At 39.8% G+C, this 22,817-nt stretch overlaps 2 protein-coding genes across 3 annotated transcripts in view; both read right to left on the reverse strand.

Annotated features, from left to right (window-relative positions):
- Positions 1 to 77: 77 nt before the first annotated feature.
- On the reverse strand, positions 78 to 10,651 carry nae1 (nedd8 activating enzyme E1 subunit 1). Its single transcript, XM_044031224.1, has 20 exons — positions 10,556 to 10,651; positions 10,101 to 10,204; positions 9,934 to 9,994; positions 9,810 to 9,840; positions 9,262 to 9,333; positions 8,998 to 9,077; positions 8,688 to 8,797; positions 8,245 to 8,354; positions 8,091 to 8,153; positions 7,952 to 8,015; positions 7,739 to 7,830; positions 7,286 to 7,345; positions 6,385 to 6,518; positions 5,779 to 5,854; positions 5,088 to 5,127; positions 4,736 to 4,822; positions 4,118 to 4,210; positions 2,278 to 2,392; positions 899 to 948; positions 78 to 770 (listed from the first exon to the last, which is right to left on the reverse strand). Exons 1-20 carry the CDS (start codon positions 10,603 to 10,605, stop codon positions 661 to 663), a joined length of 1,602 nt encoding a protein of 533 aa, XP_043887159.1. The 5' UTR covers positions 10,606 to 10,651; the 3' UTR covers positions 78 to 660.
- A 1,983-nt stretch (positions 10,652 to 12,634) lies between these two features.
- Positions 12,635 to 22,817, reverse strand: part of nhsb (Nance-Horan syndrome b (congenital cataracts and dental anomalies)) — a 67,332-nt gene continuing 57,149 nt past the window's right edge. The window contains exons 9-13 of one of the 2 annotated variants that reach the window (XM_044030224.1): positions 21,657 to 21,788; positions 21,352 to 21,504; positions 17,205 to 20,405; positions 16,076 to 16,196; positions 12,635 to 15,525 (exon numbers count right to left, since the gene is read on the reverse strand). In XM_044030224.1, coding sequence (XP_043886159.1) covers positions 14,895 to 15,525; positions 16,076 to 16,196; positions 17,205 to 20,405; positions 21,352 to 21,504; positions 21,657 to 21,788 — 4,238 coding nt within the window. In that variant the 3' untranslated portion in view covers positions 12,635 to 14,894. Of the gene's footprint in view, positions 15,526 to 16,075; positions 16,215 to 17,204; positions 20,406 to 21,351; positions 21,505 to 21,656; positions 21,789 to 22,817 lie in introns of both variants that reach the window. The other variant, XM_044030223.1, reaches the window with a different exon arrangement.

The raw sequence follows: 22,817 nt of genomic DNA on the forward strand, positions 1-22,817 counted from the left end.
CTAATCCCCATATTGCACATTTTTGGACTGTGGGAGTTAGCCGGAGAACCCAAAGAAAACTCACGCACACGTTCACATTTCAATTCCTTTTTGTTTGTGTTGTGCTTCAATTACTTACGTTGATATTTATTAGTAAGATTCCATCCGAACATGCTGAAGTAAATGCATCAGAGAACAGTAGTTTTGTTTTAATAGCAATAGACAAGTCAAAACTCATAGTGTTCATTATTTTTTTTAACCCAAATAAACAAAAAAAAACCCTCAGTGATCTGATATGACACAATAAGTTCACCAAGTGCTGCTACAGTGAAAGATAGAATTCATTGAAGCTACCGCAAGTTTCACAGATGAAAATATGACTCAGGTTTTGAATTGGTTAATATTTCCAGCTTTTTTTCTTACATTTTCTTTTAAAACACAAAAATTTACAAAGAATGGATGCAACGCTGTTACTTTATGTCTTATATGATAAACAGAACAATCACTCTGACGAGCCTTAATATCCATGAGAAATGTTTAGCTTCATTTATTTTTAATTCCAGCTTATTGCAATGTTTTGATTGGATTTATTTAAACCATTTGTTGCAGGATGACTTTTGAAGAATTATTATGATTGTTTTGTTTGTTTTTTTTAAAACCAACCCTCTGAGTGCGAGTGAATCACAAGTGTAAGGTGGCAGAGGTCTGTGACATGGCGTTGTAAATGAAGGTGTTGCAGAACGGCACAAACTGGTGGCTGATGATCTTGATCGCCTCCTGAGCTGCTGACCCTGAACAAACACATGGACAAACGTTAATGGCACAGCTTTAATTATTTAACACGGTTTATGGTCAGAAAATGCTGGTAAAGCAGAATCACAGATGAACTCATGTCTGAAAGTAAAAGGTAAAAGTTTACCTCCCAGGAACGCTGCAACTGTGTGCGGCTCTGCTGCGCCGTTTCGACAGCTGCAAGTGTGGAAATAAAGAATTAGAAATAAAAACATACTGTACATATAGGGGTGTGCGATATTGATGAAAATCAATATCCCAATACTTTTCGGGATTTTGCCGATATTTTTGCAATCCTCAAAAATGTGTAAAAGCATCGAAGACCACCAAAAACTATCACGAGAGCATTTTAAACTGACACTTCCCCCTAACGTAAACAATACTCATCATATTTGAGCTACAAGGCATTAACATGAGAATGTGGATACACATTTAACTGCTGCCAAAGTTTGTTGAGTGTGTTTTCTTGTTGGTACCTTAGCTGGCCGGTCGTGGTCTACCGCTGACTGCCGAAGCTTTTCATATTCTTCATATTCTGTGCGGTGGTTAATTCACAGACGGGGAAACAAATTCGTTGTCGAGCTTTGACGGCAACCGCTTTCCGACATAGGTTGCAGATTGGCGTCTTTTGAGTGGACATGCTCATGCGCCGCAGTATGTCCTACTAGGCTTGACCATGCAGTGAATGTGTGGCCTCTCAAAAAGGCGTGTTTTGAATTGTGATTTCAGCAGTGCCGTTGCTAAATACACCAGACTCCTGTTTAATGATGAGATTTTAGACAATTCCTTTGCTAAATGTCGGAGATTAAAGCACGCATTCAGGATTGTTAAGTATTTTGAACTGATCTACATTTCGGCGTTGTTCGGTTTGATTCTTGTGCCTCTTCCTGTGACGGCAGTCTGACGACGTCGCGTATTTATCGAGCTAGTGGAAACACGCCGTACGTCACTTAAGCCACTACAATAATAATAATAACTAGAGCTGAAATAAGTAATTTAGTAATCGATTAATAATCAATTAATCATCAACTATGTGGGAAATCGATTCATTGGTTTGAAGCTTTGTTCATTATTAAAACAAGATTTCTTTTAGCTTCTTAAATGTGAATATTTTGTTCATTTCTTTGCTCCATATAACAAAGAAATCATTACAACAAAACATTTGACAACCTCCTTACTTCCAAGTTCCACATTTTTAACGTATGTGTGTGTATATATATGTATATATATATATATATATATATACACATATATATACATATATATACACATATATACATACACATATACATATATATATATATATATATATATATATATATATATATATATACATACACACACACACACACACACACACACACACACATACATACATACACACATATACATATATATATATATACATACATATATATACACACACACACACACACATACATATACATGCATATAAATATATATACACATATACACACGGTGAATAGAGCAGAAACGGTGACTTACAACTCATGGATGTAGTCATCTTTGATGTTGACGTTGAGGCTGTACTCCTGCAGTAGACTGTTCACACACAGCTTCAGTTTGCTGATGTCCTCCTCCACCTGGTAGTCGTAAACTCCTGAATGGACGGGATGTAGTGTTACGTGCGGAATCATGCGCCTGATAATATGTAAGCGATTCTCCTGATACAGCTGCCAGCCCCTTTCAACGTCACAGCAGACCGATTAGAGCTCATCGACAGGGGAAAGCGACTCTGAATGGCAGTCATTAAAGCTGTAGTATATACGCAATATCTGTTCAGGCCAAAATGTGTCAAAATATTATTTTAGATTAATTATTGTCTTGAACAATACGCACCTTATTCTACAGACTGAGACCTTGTTTCTCACAGATGTGAACAAATATCACACGGTAATCATTAAAACATTTTTTTGAATGAAAATCAGAACAATTTTCATTCCTTCTGACATAGTGAATCATATTGCAATCACAATTCCCTCTGAATAATCTATATAATCAATAATATATCAATATGTGTCTATATATATCTATATATACACACACATATATATACATATACATACACATACACATATGTATATATACATATACATACACATACACATATGTATATATATATATATATATATATATATATATATATATATATATATATATATATATATATATATATATATATATATATATACATTAGTGCTGGGCCGTTAACGGCGTTAACGTGCTGCGTTAACGCAAGACTCTTATCGCGCGATAAGAAAATTATCGCCGTTAATCTATTCTCAAAGTTGGGTCTGGGACCTGGGTCCACATAGTGAGCAAGCTATGAATTTCACTTTGATATGTTAGCGCGGATGTATACCTGGCCCAGAAGGCTCTGACCTGGCTGAGCGCGGATGTAGGTAACGTTACGTTATGTAATTTATTGTCATTTTTTGTTTTATAACGGTCTATGTAATTTACCACGGTGAAAATGGTTTCAGGTTGGATATCCAACCGTCGCGTCCGACAACTGTCTGAATGAATATCCAACCTGAAACTAACTTCACGCGGTATAGCTTTAGCTAACGTTATCAACGTTTTGCTGATTAGTTGCTGATAGTTGCCTACTACTACTAGCAATCTTACTCTGATATACTTTTTCTGTCCTACTCCTAATGTTAGGTGTGATGAAAACAGAGGAGCGCCACTTAGCAGAAGAAGAATTCAAATGAGCCATTTAATCTAGATTAATCTAGATTAACTCCAAGATTGCAGTGAGATTAATCTAGATTAAAAAAATTAATCTATGCCCAGCTCTAATATATATATATATATATATATATATATATATATATATATATATATATATATATATATACATATACATATATATATATATATATATATATATATATATATATATATATATATATATATATATATATATATATACATATACATATATATATATACATATATATATATACACATAATAAATAATAATGTGAAATAAATGTTAAAAGCAGTAAAAATCAAACTGCAGCTATGAGGCTTCCGGACATTAAAACTGCAGGAGCTTCCCCAGTTGATGAAACACATTGGTATCATTAACCTGATCTATTAAAGCTCCAGTGCGTGATGTAAAAACGCATCAAATTGTGTCTCCACAGACAACCAAAAACCCTCACTGCTATACAAAGAAACACAGAGACAGTCATGTGAATCAGCATTGTGCGAACTCATGTGACAATGTTTTGAATGCATCAGACAAGTGTTCATGCTGAAGTGACACAGTACAGCTTTAAGAACAGGAAAAGCATGCATGCGTGAAGTTTGGCTGTACCTGGGTAGCGCGAGTGCTGCAGGTAGAAGCGATCAACGGCGCGGAGCATGAGGTAGAAGACCATGTGGCTGTCTGGACTGTCCATGCACGAGGCTGAGAAGACAGCACACATCGTTAAGCAGCGGCTAGTATGCTGACCGGAGGAGAAAACAACACCACAGTTTAGGGCTGATTTTAAATCAAAATCACGATTTAAAACAACACAATTAGTGCAATTAAATTGGAAACGACTGCAATTTATTAGTTTGATGATTGATTAAGCTATGCTCTATAACCGTGGTTCTCAAACTGTGGTACACAAGCTTCCCCTGGTGGAACTTGGAGGAAAACCCCTGCATTTTTAACGTTGGTGATAATGGTGTTTACTTTGAGAGCTCAATATTTTCTCAGGTGGTACTCGGTATAAAAAGTTTGAGAATCACTGATCTAAACCAATTTAAACGTACAGCAATTCATACATTAAAGTATGAAACTGAAGCTTGATTCAGAAACAACACTAGACATTAACCAAATCATTCAGCTTTACAAGGTTTAACTTAAACACAAGGCATGCAAATACATACAAAGAAGGTTTTAATCAGGAAGGAATAGTATTTTTTCTTTTCTTTTACCACTTACCAATTTCATCTCTATTTACAGAATCCACACTATATTCTTCAGCCAGAGATCTGCAGCGCACGACCCTCAGGAAGGCAGCATTCTTACCTACACGGCAAAACAAATAAATACAGGTGTGTGTTACAATATGCAGAGTGACCAGTGAGGTCATTAGAAGCAAACGGAGGCAGCATTTACAAGGAGGAATCCTCCCTTTCCAAAGTGTGTCAGGGAACAACAGTTGTCCTCACAAACCACACAGGATGTGAGTAAGTGCTCACAGGACGTTTTCTGGCCCTTTTATGGTTAAAATAAGCAAAAAAAAATCCAGAGGCTTAGGTGTTAAAGGGTTAAACAAAAATTGTTTACTCACAGAAGAGTTTGATGTCCTTTTCAGGGATGCTCTCAGGCGACTATGAGAAAATAAAAGTCAAATTAATTACACTAGAAACCTCCTTTAAATCAAATGCATTTAAGTGAAGGCAGTTTTCACCCATGTTCTTTTAATCCTGCTATGCATTCAAAACCCATTTGTACACTTAGTAATATAGGTCTACATGTTATTGTGATGATTTATTTTCATAAAAAACACTTAGGTACATATGTATTTAACAATGTATTGACACTGAAGGAAACCGAGTAGCCCTGATGGAAATTCACTTTCTTTTTGAATGTACCTGTAATTTTCTCGACCAATCGCAACTGAATGAACCTTCCGAGTAGCAAAATGTGAGTGCAACATGTAATTTAACGTCACTTTATCAAAGCCATACACTCATTACATTACAGCTGCCCAGAACCAAAACCAAAACACCTAGATCGCCCTCTGGTGGCTGGCTTCAGTGCCGGTCATAATCACACCTCTATTCATAGGCCAAATACTTTCTTAAAATTTTATAAGAAATGGGTTATGACATTTCTAATGAGTAATTTGTTATAATAATAAAATCAAAGGGAGTGAAATGTCACGATGGAGTGACTTGTGATTGGTCGAGTAACTAAGAAAGCAATCACTACACACGACCACAGCTGAGCGCAGCAAGAACAGAGCTTTGAACACGTACCTTTCCGACAGACTGCAACAGACTTTCCACATGCCTAGAAACCGTTGCTGCATCCTCCATGGCTTTTTCCCTGTAACTGAAAGAAACGACAAAAACAAAATGATCTCTCTGTGGCGTCGTATCCTGCTGCCATACATTCAAATGGTGGGGAAAAATGTACAGTTGTTTTTCATTCAAAAGCCACACATTAAAAACACACTTGCGTGGCCGTCCTGCAGATTCCCGTCCCGTTAGAGCTCGCCAACTCCTCAGAAGTGTAATGCGTACCACATGCGACATAACTGAGTGACATTCACGCAGCTTGGCGTCTCACGTAAGATATATTGGATATCAGATTGGGAAAATCCCAAATGAAAAACGTTTCCAAATCATTGACTTAATACCAAACCATTTCTAAAACAGTTTTTCTAATTTCAAAACTTTTCCAGGAAATTCATGGAAGGCCAGAAAATGCAAGAAAAAAAAAAAGCATTAAAACTGAGTAAGAAATTCTGTCAATTAGATAGCCAGTAAGTATAAACAGCGAAACGATTATAAAATTATTTGACGAGAGCCCTTTGAAAGTACTTTTTGCTGTCGTGCACACAACACAATCCGCACACTTACACGTTCTGAAGGTTGATGAACTTCTGAGAGTCTGCAAACATGTCTGGGATGGTTCCTCGTACAGGAAGGCTTCCGTTGCCTTCATTGTGAACAAACTCCTTGACGGCACGCAGCATCACCCAAAAGGACGAAGACTGGCGAATGGAATAAATTTGTTTAGAATATGTACCACTACAATGACCACCACATGCCAGAAAGGATGTTGCTCTACTCTCCCTCGTTTGCTCCTACTTCAAAATGTTAAACACACAATCTGATCAGATTATTGTAGACTCGTGTTGGCGCAAGATGGCAGTCTCCATCAAGCAAGGTCTTTGTCTTAAGTTCATATTAAAAACACTTCCTAAGGCTATAAAACCAATCTATTTATATTTTGCAGTAATTAAACACTTATACAAACATACTTAAGGGTAGTGCATTCAATTCCACCAGTAAAACTACCTGTAAGAGCCATGTTTGTTGTTTTTGGAAGATGCCAAGGTGATACACCTCAGGTTGATGGGAACATGCAGTTTCATGCCCATGTATAATGATTGTGTTTTAGCGTATTAGACTGCAAAAGAAAGTTGTTTGTTGGGTTAAATTGAATTGTTGGTTTGCAGAATGTTAAGGAATAAATACTTTAATTTTGGAAACTTTGGAGAATCATCTTTTACACCGCCTAAATGTTACACAGTGAACCACAAAACCAATCTAAGTGAGAAGAATATATTTGGTCAGTTGAGCCAGGTTTCTGGCTCCAATGAGCCACTGACATATTAGCATGAATCCTATTTAAAGATAGAGGCAAAAAAAAAGCCATGCACCATGTATACATGAAGTCTCGGAGCAACTGACTTATAAACCTAAGATGTGTAATACCACAGGGGCCTGCAGATGCTTTTAATGAAATGATCCTAACCTGTGAAGTGATGCTGCTACACTGCTCACTGTTGAAGAGATCGTCAAGAGCACTCGGAATCTGCAGAAACAGGAGATATAACACAAAAGTCTTACTTTCTGACATTGGTGCAAATAATATTGTACTTCTACAGCCGCCACTGACCTAGAGTATTTGCTCAGTGACATGTTTCTCTCCTTCTAAAAGAGTCCGACAGTAAATCCAGAGCCGCTTTCACACTAAAGTGAGTTGGTAAACCCAGGATTTTTGAGGTAAAAGATGCTTAAAAAAGGGCAATTAACAACATTCCCGTCATCATTGCTTGGTCTTCACTGCGGTTATTTCCACATTGAAATGTCATAAACACGCAACACCACACTGGAGTTTGGTGACAATATGACAGTCATTCCTATGTTTTTTTTCTTACATGATGAGACACAAGATAAAACCATGACATTATCTGAGATGTGGTACCTTGGTTGGATTTAAAGCAGTATTCACATTCTTGATTGCTTCCTCAAAGTTTTCTTCATCTTCTGGGACACCATTGTCCTTCTTCAGCATCCCTGACCAAACAAAACAAAAAGATAGAAGAAGAAAAATCAGGATAAAACACTGACAAATTCAAAGCCACACTGTCCAGTAATTGACCGGATGAGCAAATACAATCCCGAGCCCCACATATACCTTCTCGAATAAACTGTCTGAATGCCTCTTTCTCCCTGTAATTCTTCGGTGGCTGATCGTCGTGCTGCAGTGAAGAGAAAATAGACCTTTAAAGTACAGCAACAGCCACAAAACACCACAACGTGTCAAAGTGTAGTACCTCATTGAGCCACTTCTCCAGATATTTAGCAACGACGATGATCCACGGCGTGTGACTGTGATCCTTTACACATTAAACAAGGAATGAAACATTGACAGTCGTGTCAAGTTGGTATCGTTTAAATTGCTAAAAGAGCACAAGTAAAAGCACAAACCTTCTTGTTCATGTTGTCGAGGTCATAGGACTGAATGTGGTTGGTGAATTCACTAAAAGGCTGATCTAACCTCAGGTCCTCCAAGGCATTGTCTGGGTGAGACTCAATCACTGAGGGGAGAGGGGGTGAGATTATCTACAAATACAATAGTATTATACTAAAGGAATTGGAAATGACATGTAAGAATAAGAAGCCACAGTTCAGTAATAACCAACCATGTATCAAAACAAATATGAATACAGGGATGTGAAATAGGGTTGCACAAAAAAATCTGGCATAATTGTGTTTTCAACATCCACTATATTATAATTTATTAAGTCATAAAGCAAATAATCTCACGTAAATGACAAAATGAGAATCTATGATTTTATTCAATTCCACGATAAAATACTTTTGTAATTTAAAATTCATTGAAATTTAAGAGAAATCGAAAGGAAACTGACCTGTATGCTCCCGCATCACTAGTCTCATGTAGCCTATGAGGCCGTAGGTTTTACACACGAGGAAAGGAACCGAAGCTCTCCACAGGACCGAGCCGAGCCTCAAACATGTGCTGCAAACGTTCAAACACCATGCGACGATTTAACGAGACAGAAAATAACACCATCTAATCAAGCCTCTGCAAAAGATGTACAATTCTAAGTTAAAGATTGGACAATTACACTAACTTGTGTATACACATCACTATATTCCAGGATGGACTGCACAGATTGAATAGATAAACAGTGATAGTAAATATCAAATGTCTCATACCTTTCTGGTAAATGGACACCGATTACTACGGTAAACCTGTGGAAAAACTCTGGGTCATTGTCGAGAAGTTGGTCTGGACTCTGCAGGAGTAAAAAGAAACACATGTAAATAAAATCCTGATAATTGTTTTTAAATATTTTGTATAGAACAGTACTGAGTGTACTCATAGAATTTCAATAAAACTTGTGTTTAGTTTCTTACTAAAATACAATTTCTCCTATGACAACATGAGAGACAACACTTCAAAGCTTTAACAATACCAACCTCCTCAACAAAGTTTCCACTGACGTCAGTGTTGAGTTCTTGTAGCAGCTCAGTGGCAGCCTGTGCTCTGTTCTGCAACACAAACACCAAGATCAGGGCCCATAAAAATGTTTAAATAATCCCACATTTATATGTGAAATGCTAAAAATGTGTTAATAAATGACCACGAAGAGATCAGTGGTGCCACTTGCGAGACGGATTGCCAGTCCATCACAGGACCACATAGAGACAAACAATCATCCACTCACACACTCATGGGCAATTTAGAGTGTCCAATTTACCTACTCCCCAAATCTGCATGTTTTTAGACTGTGGGAGGAAACCAGAAACCATTATGATTAATTATTAATTAACTGTTGTGAATTGTAAAAGCTGTTCAAGTACTTTTTATAATACCGCATACACATTTTGATGTGCACAATAGTGGTTTTTGAACTGATTTTGTGATGGAAATAATCAAGTGTATGTTGCAACACTGAAAGAATCAGCTTGAAAACATATATTATTTGTGCGCTCTTGTAAGATGAAAAAAATAGCATAATGCATACCTTTCCAATGCTGTTGTTGCTGAGGAAAAAGCTGCAAGACAGCATCAAGTGAGCCATGAGTTACCTAAAACTATTATTTGTGTTTTTATACTTTTTAAAAAAACAAACAACACTGCAGACTTACTTATTCCCAACATCTTCTCCAGAAACGGTGTGTCCATCAACTATGGTGAATGCTCCAATACCTGATCAACAGATCAATTCATTCAATCAGAGAGATGCTTCTACCAGCATCAACACCTTTTCAACAACACACACACAATCATGTGACAGGAGTCACGTGTTATTCACCTGGGAGAACAAGGTTCTTCAGGATCTCTGTTCCAGTTGCTGAGGCGTTGATGAGACAGACATGAGCATTTTCCAGAGTTTCCTGCCCGTGGTCACCCCACAGTCTGTAAACACAACATCACTTTATCATACAATTCATCCAAAACAACTATGTGTAACTGACAGTCACTTCGCCAGTGGTCTAAAAGCTTATTAATGTCTCATTGTTATACTGTTGTCTAACAACAATATATGTCCTATGAACATTTATATATATATATATATGTTCATAGGATAAATAAATAAACACAGAGCCACTGCATTAACCTGTGAACACAGCACGCTAACGCTAGCTAACAATAGCATCCCTGTCTGGCCAATATTTCTGCCGTGACTGCTCTAATTAAATGCATATACACTTTTACTACATGGAAAAAGGGTTCTATAAAAAAGCCAAGGTTTTATTTCATACATACCGGAGCTGTCTGTCGTATTTCTGCTCTTTGGAGGCTTTGGTGGCTGCCATGGTTTCTTTACGAGGAAACAGCTTCTTCTTCGCTGGGTTTTCAAGGCAGCAGTCATCCACTGTGACGCATGACTGCCCCCCCCCCGGGTTATCCGCACCACGCTTCATCCTATGATTAGAGTGTGAGTTGAGGGCCCCTGGTGGGCAAAGTAGGTACTGCGGAAGTAAATGAACAAACACATTTTTTAACTTTTGTTTGGTGAGTAATTATTTTTTAATTGGTTTGATTTTGTATGTACTTTCACTAGCTTCAGTTCAACCAGTTCAAGGAAAAAATACTTTAGTTGACAGCTGACACTGAAAGTAGACGTTACATGTCTGCCATCTTGTGGAGAGTTTGTGTCATTGCACTAGGTTGTGATAGAGGAAATGAAGGGTCAGACAATAGGTTTTCTTTTCAATGCAATCACATTTATTGGCTTTTTTTCTATGCACAGTTACTAAGCAGCCTGATGAGCCGTTAAAATGAATTAGATATAGAATGATGGAATTTTCACAATGTTGTAACCCGCCAAAATAAATACAAGACTGAAGGTGTTGCACAGCTCCAAAATATACAAAGGCTTGGAAATCATCATGTAAACTTTGAGAAAAAGAAAAAAAAAACTTTTTATTTTTATTTTTTTATTGATTTATTTTACAAAAGAAAGAATTTGCAAGATTTTTTTTTCTTTAAAAACTTATTTACAGGTTTATACAAAAATACAAAAGTGATTCAAATCTCTTTAAGTCCTAGCTAGTTTTTAACATGGAGCTTCTTCTTTTTTAATTTTAAATAGTTACACATTTTCTGCATCATCCGTATTTTTTTTTTTTCTTCTGTTCTCTGGCCCATATTTTTAAGACTGTTAGTGTTATTCCATACTGTACACCTTTGAAAAAATATCAAGTGGTTTCCCACTTTCCCTTTTGGGCAAAATTGTGTGCAGACATTGGAAAGCAGTTTTGGGGAAAGAATTTCTATCTATCCAAGCGTATAGAGTCTTATTTTTTAAATATTCCCAAGCTACTAAGAGCTGAGTGTTAAAAAACGAGTTTTGCATTTTCAACCACACGTCGTTTATCTGATAAAACTGTGTCAGTCATTCATTTTCCACTGCTTTTGTGACTAAAGGAAACAGTCTTGAAGAACCTTCATAGCATCAATGCTGGCACAGGTACAGTACGGAAAAACAAACTCTCAAATACATATTTGAGTATTTCAGTTTTTAACTTTTTAAATGTAATTTCAGTCACGTTGTATTTTTTATTTTTTAATATATATAATACTGTATCAACTCTACAGATATGTTTATTTCAGTTGTTAGTTGTAAGGTTTTGTGGGAATCAAACAATTCAGTTATGAGTCAAAAGTAAATACAATGAATTTCTGAAACTCCTTTCCTCTTCCTTATGTTTGATCCAAAGCGGCTTGTCCAGATACTTTAACATCACTCGCACTCCCAAACATCCACAGCTCCAGCATTAATAGGACCCAGCACCAAGAGTGTTGGGATTCTTCGTCCCAACAGATTCAATATCATTTTCTTTACAGTCTCTTACATTTATGATTGTCCAGTGAGTAGATATACAGTACAAGATAAAACCCCTGTTTGTGATCACGACTATACAGAACAGAATTAGCCAGACAGTTTGTACATCTATAGAACACACTATTGAACTTGACAGTTGGATGGAAAATACAAAAATCTTTTTTTTTCCTCGCGGTATGGAGACATCCCGTAGATAAAAAATAATGATATGGTGGTATCCTTTTCTTTTTCGACTTTATTTTCTTTACTTACTTATTGCATGCGATAGGGAAAAAAAAAACAGAAAAACAAAACAACACAACAGATGAAACAATGGTGAGGAACAAGTGCGTTTCGGCGACATGGGCATAATGATGGATGTGAAATTCTTATCAGTTCACAGCTTTGCACTCTCTCCATCTTACACAGTGTCAGTTCTGCAATTCAGATTCGCTGAGTATCGAACAGTTGTCTATCTATCTATCTATCTATCTATCTATCTATCTATCTATCTATCTATCTATCTATCTATCTATGTAGTCTGTCTCTCTGTATCATTTACAATAAAACAGTAATATGCTTGCTGAGGTATTCACAGAATACAGTGAATAGTTTCTATTGAAGTACAGTATATGTATACAGTATGTGGTAACTCTTTACATTACAGTTTGGCTACAACATAGCAATAGTATGGTGATATTGTGTTGTAATAGGGCAGTAGTATTATGGTAATACCATCTGTATTTATAATGCAATGTCCAGCTCGGTAATAACACACATACACAGTGTGGTGAAAACGAGAGAATATTACAATAATGCCGCGTTATTTCCAAACTAATGTCCAGGTAATTCATCTTCCACGATGTCCCACACACGTTTATAAATGTTATTACCGTGCTAGATGGTATTACACTACTGTTACTACATCATGTCACTGTCATGTAAAGTGTTACCGTACATGTGTTGTGTTTGCTGTGGTAGGCAGGTGAGAGTTCAAACTTTCCACTCTTTATTTTATTTTTTACTTCTGTAACAGTGTGATATTTATAAGAATTTTTTTGACTAAATACTCTGATCCCCCCCGTGTCATTTAATTAAAGTGGTGGTGGTACACTGTGTTGGGTTTTTGTGATAAAGTCAGACAAGGGTAAGACAAAATAGTCAAATACCTGCCACTGGGTTGAGCTTTCACCTGTCTAATGCTACTGGGTCAGTGCAAATGAAGGAGAGGCAACAAGGAGAGGAGAACAGTGTATATTGTTAAATTTGAAGTGATGTTAGTAAAACCTGTTCTTCTTTTGCTACACACACTCAGGTTCGTTTCCTATAAAATTCTGCTCGTTTGTTTTTATATAGATATGACCTTCTTTTTTTTGTTTAAATATTCAGTACAAATATACATATGCAATTTCATTATAAGATATATATATATATATATTTTAAGGAATACTCTTGAAGAATTGAGTGCAAAAGCGAGGTTGATTCTTGGACAGCTTCCCAAATAATTCACCTCTAAGTCAAACCGATTGAGGACCTTCTAAAGCATTTTCACCGTTCTCCACTCAAACTGCTTTGAAATGCACCTTTTTTCTTTTTTTTTTCCGTGAGCACAGCGAGACTGGCCAGCAGCTGGAAACGCTTAAATCAGTCTTTGTTTTTTTAAAATAAGTATGTGATTGAATTCTGGTGGAACATGGCGAGGGTCCTTGTATATGCGCAGAGACGTATAAATGCCCTGCTTACAACATACTCTGGTAGAGAAAGGCCACTGTGCGATTGTCCAAAATTAGCCAGTATCTTAGAGAAATGGGCTCCATCTAATTACAAGCCCTTGCTCCATCGAGTTTGAAATTCACGTCCAAGACAAATCAATTTTTTGATCACTGAAAATGGGGGTTAAGAAACACCACCAAAAACCTTTCACAGTGAAAGATTCATTAACCTTATTATACAAAGGAACCACAAAATGTTAAAACCAGGATCCTGGGGATGTTTCCATATAGGGTCATGCAACATGGTGAGACTTAATCATCATGTTCTGAGGCGCGTTTTTATAAAAATACATGCATCATGTTATCTTTTTGGATATAATTTATGTGAAGAAATATATGATTGGCTCTGTATGATATACTCTCTCTATGCCATGTCTGCAGATGGAAATGTGATCGATATGTCGGTGTTGTTAGTAACTTCCACGTCAAAAAAACCCAAACAAACCCTTTTTCTGTTGGCAGGAATATTGAGTATGGACTCTGGGAATTCAGGCAGATGCTTTGGGCACCAAAAGTTCAAAGACTATTAAAATTTCAAGAGGGTTTTTAAATTTTCATAAGAAAGCAGTTTCTCTCTCTCTCTCTTTCACGCTCACTCTCTCTCACACACACATACCTTTCAAAACACAAGATGTAGAAATACATTGTCCATATTCCACAAAATTTCTTTTTATCATTATTTACCAATCATTTGGGAGCTTTTTTCTTTTTTTTGCAAAGTCAATCAAAATAGATCTTAAATTTTTAAACTGTGAGGAAGCTATTGTTTCGATTATACAGTATTAATGTATAAGACGTCATAATCATCCATTAGTAAGTCAGTATCTCACAAAGCTCTGTCTGGCACCCTTAAATAGAATAGATATATATATATATAAAAAAAAAAAATTCTGTTTTTCACACTGAAGTACAATATTGGCCTTGATGAAACCCCTATCCTGTAGAAGAAAAGTACGAGGGGCCATTTCACACGTGGGACACAGCAAAGATGTGTCATTGTGTTGTTTTAGGATGATCTGTCGTCATGGGGGCTCCCATCGGAATTCTCTGTTTCCCCTTCAGAAATGGCTTGCATGGGGGCCGTGTAGAGGCGGCTGCGTGTACTATAGCGACTGCTGTTGGCCACAGGTGGGATCCGTGAGCGACCCTGTCGAGATGCAGCTGACAACGGTAGGGTTTTTGGGGTGAAACTCTCAGAGATGGCCCTTGGAAAAAGACCTGGTATCTGGATTGAGTCCATACTGGAAATAGTAGGTTCTTGGAGTGTGGAGGGTGTCTCCTCCAGTCTCATGGGCCCCTCTTGAAGGGACTCCCCAGGGATTTTAGGGGTGATAGGGCTCTTTAGAATCTCCGTAGCTGACATGCGGTAGCTGGAATCTGACCGGCTACCTTTCTTTAGCAACAGGAGTTTAAACTCCTCATTGGATGTGGTGGATTTCTTGGCGCTGCGGTAGATCGGCACGGGGGCTCGTTGTGACCCAGCAGCAGTGGCTAAATTGGCTGGAACGATAAGAGGAGGAGCCGGTGGGATAATGATGGTGGCGACGTTTCCAGGGGTCACTGTTGCTGCGGGGCAAAGACGAGACTTTGCGTTCATGTCCCCTGAATCTTTACGGCCAAGGACCTTTCTTTTGGATCTGATTGAGAAAATAACGGAACAATCATAATTTAAACAGCAGAACATAAGGTAGTACAGAAAATAACTCTTAAAGGAATACTGATTTGCATTTAGCTTTGTATTACTAGAATAGGGGTAGTATTTTTGAAAAATTGTGCTTCCCAACCTGTTTCCTCTGAGTCGAAAAATATCTTCTTACATGCTCACTAGTGACACTTTGGTCCGAGGCTTGAAACTACAATGCTAATTCCGCACTTTTTAGACCCACTCGTAGGGGGGCGGGACCTCATTCCCAGAATGTAAACAGTGTCCGCCATCTTTGCTAACAGTTACGCTAACAGGACCAAGTGTCACAGGTGGGCACGTAACAAAAAAGAATGAAGATATTTGTCAACTCAGGGGAAACTGAGGTTGGGAAGCACAATCTTTCAAAAATACTACCCCGTTCTAGTAATACAAAGCTAAATGCAAATCCGTGAAGTATTCCTTTAATAGAGAAATAGCTGTATTGTCACTAACATCTGAGAAATAGTTACACTGCATACATTGTGGACAAAAAGTTATCACACCTGTGTATCATGGCAAACAGGTCCTCCGTTGTACGGGTCTTGTTGGGTGATGTGATAATGTCATCATCCGCTTTGGAGTCGTCCGTCAGAGGGGAGAGTGAGTTATCACTGGGCGTAGAATCTGTAACACACAATATCCCTATCACATGTCATCTGGTTGTCTGATCATTTAGTGCACAATCTGTGAAATATCAGTCAATACTTTAAGATAAAAATGACCTATTTTTTTGGCAGCCGGTTGCTCTTCTTTTTGCAAACAAATAAAGACTGGCATATAAAATAATAAAGAGTGGTGATGTTAGTAGGGCTGTCACTTTTTTATCTGAAATTCAGATGTCTGTTCAAACCCTTCAAGTTCAAAATATTCAGCCTAGAGGCACATCAGACTGTCTGAAGTAATTACTGTTTAAATCAGCAGAGGGTGCTGTGAACACAGCTTGGCCTGAGACATGCTCATACCATGACATTTCTCACACTGATAAGTGTCACCGCACATAAATTAGTACTCTATAAAATCGATGATGCGAAGGCAGATTGCTCTGCATAGTTCAGTCATACAGCTGTCTTGGATAAGCAACCTATCAGCAAATCAGAAAATAGAATTTCTTGTTGCTGGGTAAATACTGTTATATAATATAACACTGTTTGCGCTCTGATTTGCACAGCTCCGCCCGTTTACACTGCTTTTGCGTCTCACGTCCGCCCGCTGGACATCGAGTACTTCTCACGGAAACACACTGTAAATGTTGTAAACACGTTTTACTTTCCTACTTCCTCTCCCGCTTGTTCCATTGAATTTATGTGGCTCTGCTGGGGGCATCTGCAACTAAGCGGACACAACCCCCCCCACATTAGCACCCCCCCATCTCACTCCACGTCAAGTTCCATACTTGAGATCCCATAAATCATCTGCCTGAGCGAACAATCACGACAGCAAAGCAGCGTTTTTTTTGGTTCTACACCATAGATGGCAGAGAAACAAATCTGCAGACTTAGCTGTTAGCTTAGCAGGTAGCTGAGTGTATTTGGGTGTGTGTGTGCTGATGCAGGCATATTCAAATCAGCCACAGACCAGCTGGTCTTTTTTACAAAAAAGTCATATTTCTTTGAATTTAGTGTAAAAGCTTACCTTTACTGAAGTAATCCTCTGTGTCAGGAGTAGTGGAATCATCTTTGCACTCCTGCGGGTGCTGCAGATGGGCACTTCTGGTAGCACCTGATGTCACTTCATTCTCCTCCTCCTTGTCTACTTGTCTTCCTCTCCTTGCATCGCTGATTAGGTAAGGATGCGATGTCTCCATTGTGGTGCCAGGCACTTTGATTGGACTAGCCCAGGGCCCTGAGTCTGAGTGGAATCCTCCAGCGAACTCATATGCTGGAGGTGGAGGGTGGTCCGATCGCATTCCTCCTCTGGAACATGCAGCCCTTGGCGGTTCTTTCACCTGCTCTTCCTCTTCTTCCTCTTCGTCGTCGTCATCATCATCATCCTGGGAGAAGGAGCGCTCCCCCAAAACCCTAAATTCAGAATGTGTATTACTCGAGTGTGTGAGCCCTCTGAACTCTGCGTGTGAGTGGATGTGTGTGTGTAAATCCACAGGCGAAGGGTGCGGTGCACGTGGCACAGGCCGATGCAAAGGTGAGCTGTCTTCAGACAGTTCTGAGGATGGGTCTATTCGGGTTCTGAAGGCTGTCATAGCCCAGAATGTACCAGGTCCATAGCGGTCCTGTCTGAGCAGCAGACTTTCATAGGATGGAGGCCCATCGGGGTGACGACCTGGGGGATGTGGGTGGGAATGTTCCGGGGAGGAGGTGTGGTCATGACATGGAGGTCTGGGAGGTGGTCTACGAGGAGGGAGAGGTCTTGGTTTAATAGGTGGTGGAGCCAGAGTAGAACCACTAGGTGGACATTTGGGTCTCGTAGCGGTCTCTGTGCCGCTTGCCGTTTCTTGGTCTGAAGTAGCAGAACAATCCATAGACTGACTAACAGGATGCAGCTGCACAAAACGAGGAGCAGATGGAGGTATCGCCAATTGATTGGAGCTATTCATTGTTGAAGCAGGGTTTGAACTCTGTGGCAGGTTGGTGTTTGGTGTCTCGGGGGGCAACAATTTTGTTCCAGTGGTAAATACATTTGAAACTCTGTGTTTGGTGTGGTGGAGCGTGTGGTAGTGATGTGTCCGGTGGGATAGCGTGTGTCTGACATAGCCACCGTGAAGAACATTGAGATCAAGTTGAGAGGGTGGAGGTGGGAAGTCCGGGTCTCTCTTATAGCTAGAGGAAATGGAAACTCCATCCCTGGGAAAGTGCTGCAGGGAAGAGAGAGAAGACTTCCTCTCTGGTACTTTGGGCTTTCTTTTGCCAGTGGAGGGAGACAGAGGTCCCGGGAAGAATGCAGCTGATGATGAGGGCAAGGTTGATGTTGGAGTCTCTGATTGGCTGGAGTAGCCACTAGATGGTGAGGCCAGACCAGCCAGCTTCTCAGGAGACCCAAGTTTGAAGTCTCCAGGTGGGAGAGGTGGACTAGCTGCCCTGGTCTCCGAGGCCTGGGCAAAGGCCTGGCTTTGTGTTTCTGTGGAGGAGGAAGAGCTGTCTGGTGACTTCATACAGTCCATGACAGTCGTGCCTGTGGCTGTGCTTGAGTTCGACATAGTGGTGTACTCACCATTGTTGGACTTTGGCTCAGAGTTGTGAAGCCACAGGTCTGCATAGTCAGATTGCACGGCACCTTCATCCTTAAATGAGTGTGTATCTGCAGAGCTAAAGGACATGGGCTCTACTATGTCCACAGTTTCGCTCAGGCCCATTCCCCACGTCCCTAAAGGCTCTGCCACTAAGCAAGATGTCTCTAACGGTTCAGGAACACCTCCAATCTCCAGCTCCAGTTCTAGCTTCAAATCTGTGGAAGACAAGTTAAGCTCTTGTTCACTAACTGTCTTTGGTTGATCTTGATCTGCCTGCGTGTCTGTTCCGACATCAACACAAACACTGTTCTCCTTCAGGGAAGAAGTCCGTTTGGGCGGCGGGGGTTTGACTTTCGGTTTTCTCGTTGAACGACAGATCCTCCCCAAGGTCATAGTGCCTGATCTGAAGTCAGCTGAGGGGTGGCGGTAAACTCCAGGAGATAGAGCTGTTGACCCACCGTTGGACTGACTGCAGTCTGTTCCTGGGTGTGCATAGTTATACATGTATCCTCTGTAACTCTGATTACACTCCCCAAAATGCACAGACGACGAGTGGAAACTCTCTGTGTCAGATGTGTAATGAGAACCTAACACTTTCTCACTGTTACTGGATTTGTGGTCACTAAAACAGGTTGGGTCTTCTAGACCTTGTTTGGAGCGGTACCCCTGGGTCAACCCATGGTTCTGACTCAGGCTTTGGGTCTGATCTGGGTCTTGGTCTGGATCAGTCTGGTCCTGGTCTGGAGGGTAATTCCACTCCCCTTCACTTGCTGTACTGACCCCTGCATCATCCAGCTGGTCTGTGGCTGAGGATGTGAATGAGCTTGACCTGTGGCCCTGACCCTGTGGTCTGAGGTCAGAGTGGTATGAGGGATCCAAGGAATATCCCTCATCAATGGCATTGGGCACAGTGTTGAGTGAGAGCTCTGAGTCGCAGTGGGACGATCCTGTCAGTGGTGGAGAAGAAGGCGGAGGAATGGTTTCGGATGTTTGAGAGGGGCAGGTGGAGCTGGAACCACTCCAGTTCCCACTTGATGATTGGTGGTCCTCCTTGTGGTCCACATGGCTGCCTAGCACTCCTGTTGTAGACACCGAGTGAATAGGACTGCTGAAAGTATCTGAACTTGATGAGATCTCACAGCTACCCATGTCAGCTTTGCGGGGTAAGCGAGATCGCCCCCTCTCCTTCCAGCTGTGTTCTGGGCTTCCCCCTCCACCAACTCCTCTGTCTCTTTCCCCAGATCGCTGCAACCTTTTTAGGCTTCCAAGTTGCAGTGGCTCAGGAGGCGCCTGGTCGTCTGTGCTCTCCTCCTCATCCTTCATCATCATCATCTTCATTCTTGGACTAGGCCCAGGTGGAATAAAGTCCTCCGCTTCATAAGGTGACATGTCCTCGTCCTCATCATCGTCATCGTAATTGTCATCATCGTCGTCATCGTCGTCGTCGTCATCGCTGTCCATTAGACGTCCACCTTCTCGTGGGAGGCTGCGAGAGCGTAGGCGTCCACCGTGGGCTGAGGCAGAGGTGTATGTGGAGTCTGACTGGTCTCCCAGGGAAGAAATGTTGCCTGTTGAATGCGACAGAGAGGCGGGGATTCCCTGATGGCCACGTTGCGCTCGAATGCGCCTTCTGGAGGGAGCAGCTGTACCTGAAGATGAAAAGACAGAAGAAAGAGAAGGAAACAGAGGGAGCATTTTGTTTTAATAAAGGTGGACCTCATCCATGCTCACTATTCCAATTTACAATAAATAAATCATTTGAATTACAGTTTGATGGAACTTGTTTGAGGATGAAAGTACACTAGTTTGATTGATAGCTTTTAGATGATTAGATGTCCTATTCTAACTTAGCAATGGCTGCTATCTGAAGAGTAGATGCAATTTTTATTTTTTTTACAAATCACTTCAGCAATAAATTGCTAGGTGAAAGGTCCCGTTCAGACCTGGTTTCAACATCCGCCCCGAGAGATTTGATCACCTGTAGATGACACTACAACTGTTCAAACGTAGCGTTTAAAACGTGTCCTGAATGCACCTCATGTGACCACATGAGACTGAATCTGGCTTGCTCCAGGCTGCATTTAAAAATACACTAGTATCACGTTTGTTCCCAAGGACAAAATTCTCTTTTTTTGTGTGTAAAGTTGGTAGAAGTGAATCAAAGCTCTACTCACACTGCTGTAACATGAAATAAAGGTTTAAGGTGGCTTCGAATAAATTGGTGTATGACCGCTGATCAGTGCAAAAATACTGTGAATCTGCAGTGATTCAGAAGATGTCAGTAGCAGTCTCTCATCTGTCCTGGGGATCGAATGCATTCACGCAAAAAAAAACCCAAAAACATCCGAATGTGGTTTTGTGATCACATCTGAGGATGCATTCATTTGGATTGGGAGTGTTCATATCTGCACATGATCACTCAAGACTTCTGTAAACACCAGGTCTGAATGGGGTCAAACAATTTTGCCATTTAATTTAAAGAAGGGAATTGAGCAAAAATCCTGTTGTTTTTTTTTCCTATAGAAAAAAGTACGTAAGACTAAAATAAACTACAAATAAAGAACAAAATATACTTGTTCGTTGTCACAAACGTACATGCTATAAGGAAATCGTCTGTCTGGCAGCCAGAGTCACGAGTGTGATGGAGGCGACCACTGATTGAAAGATCTTCCTGACAGAGAGAGAGTTGGTGCGGGTTGGCATGGACGATCACTGTGCGCTCTCTTGCTACGGGTGATTCATCTGAGTCTAAATGCAAAGAGACAAAGCATGTTGTGTGTCTGAGATATCATGTGCAAACCTTCTCTTTAGAGGATGAAGATAAATATGAAGGAAATGATGCAGAATTAAGACCCATACAGTAAAACACACTTTCTATCAATCAGCGGATTTGCCCATACCCAAGTCGTGATGTACTCTTTTGGGGATTCCTGTGATGGTCTTCCTCCTCCTCAGCTTCCTTCTCCTCTGAAGAACCGACTGGGAGTGGACGAGTGAGCAACGAGCACTTGCTTCCCTGTCAAACCCAACTCCTGCAATAACAACACAAAGACCATAAGACAAAGACTACTTAACACATACCTTTATTTCTGGTTGTGTGATTTATGCCCATATACTATGTCTGCACAGCTTTATTTATTTAAGCTCTGTGTATATATTTTTTCTACTTCATAACCTTTATTTTAAGACCTAATTACCTTCACCACGGATATCTGCAAGTTTGTCCTTCTATTAGCAACTTCCTGTTTACAGTTTTTGATTAATCATTCTGAATTTTTATGATAAATGGGTGATCATCCAAGTATGTTTCTAATAAAATAATCTACCCACCGATGACATCACAAACAAATATCAAATTTAAATACCAAATATCAAAGAAATCTCTGTCTATCTTATAATTAGACAGGGATAAAGAGATACACTTGGGGAAAGAAATCCGATCTCTATCAAAACTCATTGGAACACAATTTGGTTTGTGTTTGCAGGATCAGACTAGGTTTCTCCCAAATCTGATCCAGATTAAGGATTCTAAATTTAAATTTAACATGGTTCAGTGTGTATATCTCAGGATGAATGTTGTCATTGCTTATACAAGATGTTAATAGCTATAAGGTTGAGGTCCGTGCTCTTGGAGTGAACTTGTTTTCAGTTCCGCTGAGCATGAACAAGGACACGGAGCGACTTCGAGGCAAAACAGATGAAAACACCGTCGTACAAAACAAGGAAAACACAGTTATACGAAACAATAACAGGCTCATTTAAAAGAGCTTGAAGGCCGATCATGGGCGGTTGTTAAGATTCCAAGATAATGAGAGCTTTCCTAAATCTGTCCTGGCACAAGGATCTTGAAGGAACATTAAAATGTGGGTCTCTCAAAAATATTAACATTAAAAACTTGACCCCAGTTACATTAATCCCCTTTTTAATCAAATATGAAACCTGTTCATGTTCAAAATATCCATCCTGCAAACGCCACCAGACATTTTAAAGTAATGAAACAAGTTATCAAGCAGAGGATGCTGTGAACGCAGCTCGGCCTGCATCCGTGCCCTCTGGGACGC

This window comes from Solea senegalensis, linkage group LG7 (assembly GCF_019176455.1).
Source record: "Solea senegalensis isolate Sse05_10M linkage group LG7, IFAPA_SoseM_1, whole genome shotgun sequence".
Lineage (NCBI taxonomy): Eukaryota > Metazoa > Chordata > Actinopteri > Pleuronectiformes > Soleidae > Solea > Solea senegalensis.

Bases quoted from the DNA above. Each gene is read 5' to 3' on its own strand.
- nae1 (XM_044031224.1), bottom strand. From the start codon at position 10,605: ATGGCAGCCACCAAAGCCTCCAAAGAGCAGAAATACGACAGACAGCTC. The intron at 8,798-8,997 runs GTATGAGACATT...GAACGTTTGCAG, and splicing joins GGTGTCCATTTACCAGAAAG to CACATGTTTGAGGCTCGGCT. The intron at 5,128-5,778 runs GTACGTGTTCAA...ATTTTCTCATAG, and splicing joins TGTTGCAGTCTGTCGGAAAG to TCGCCTGAGAGCATCCCTGA.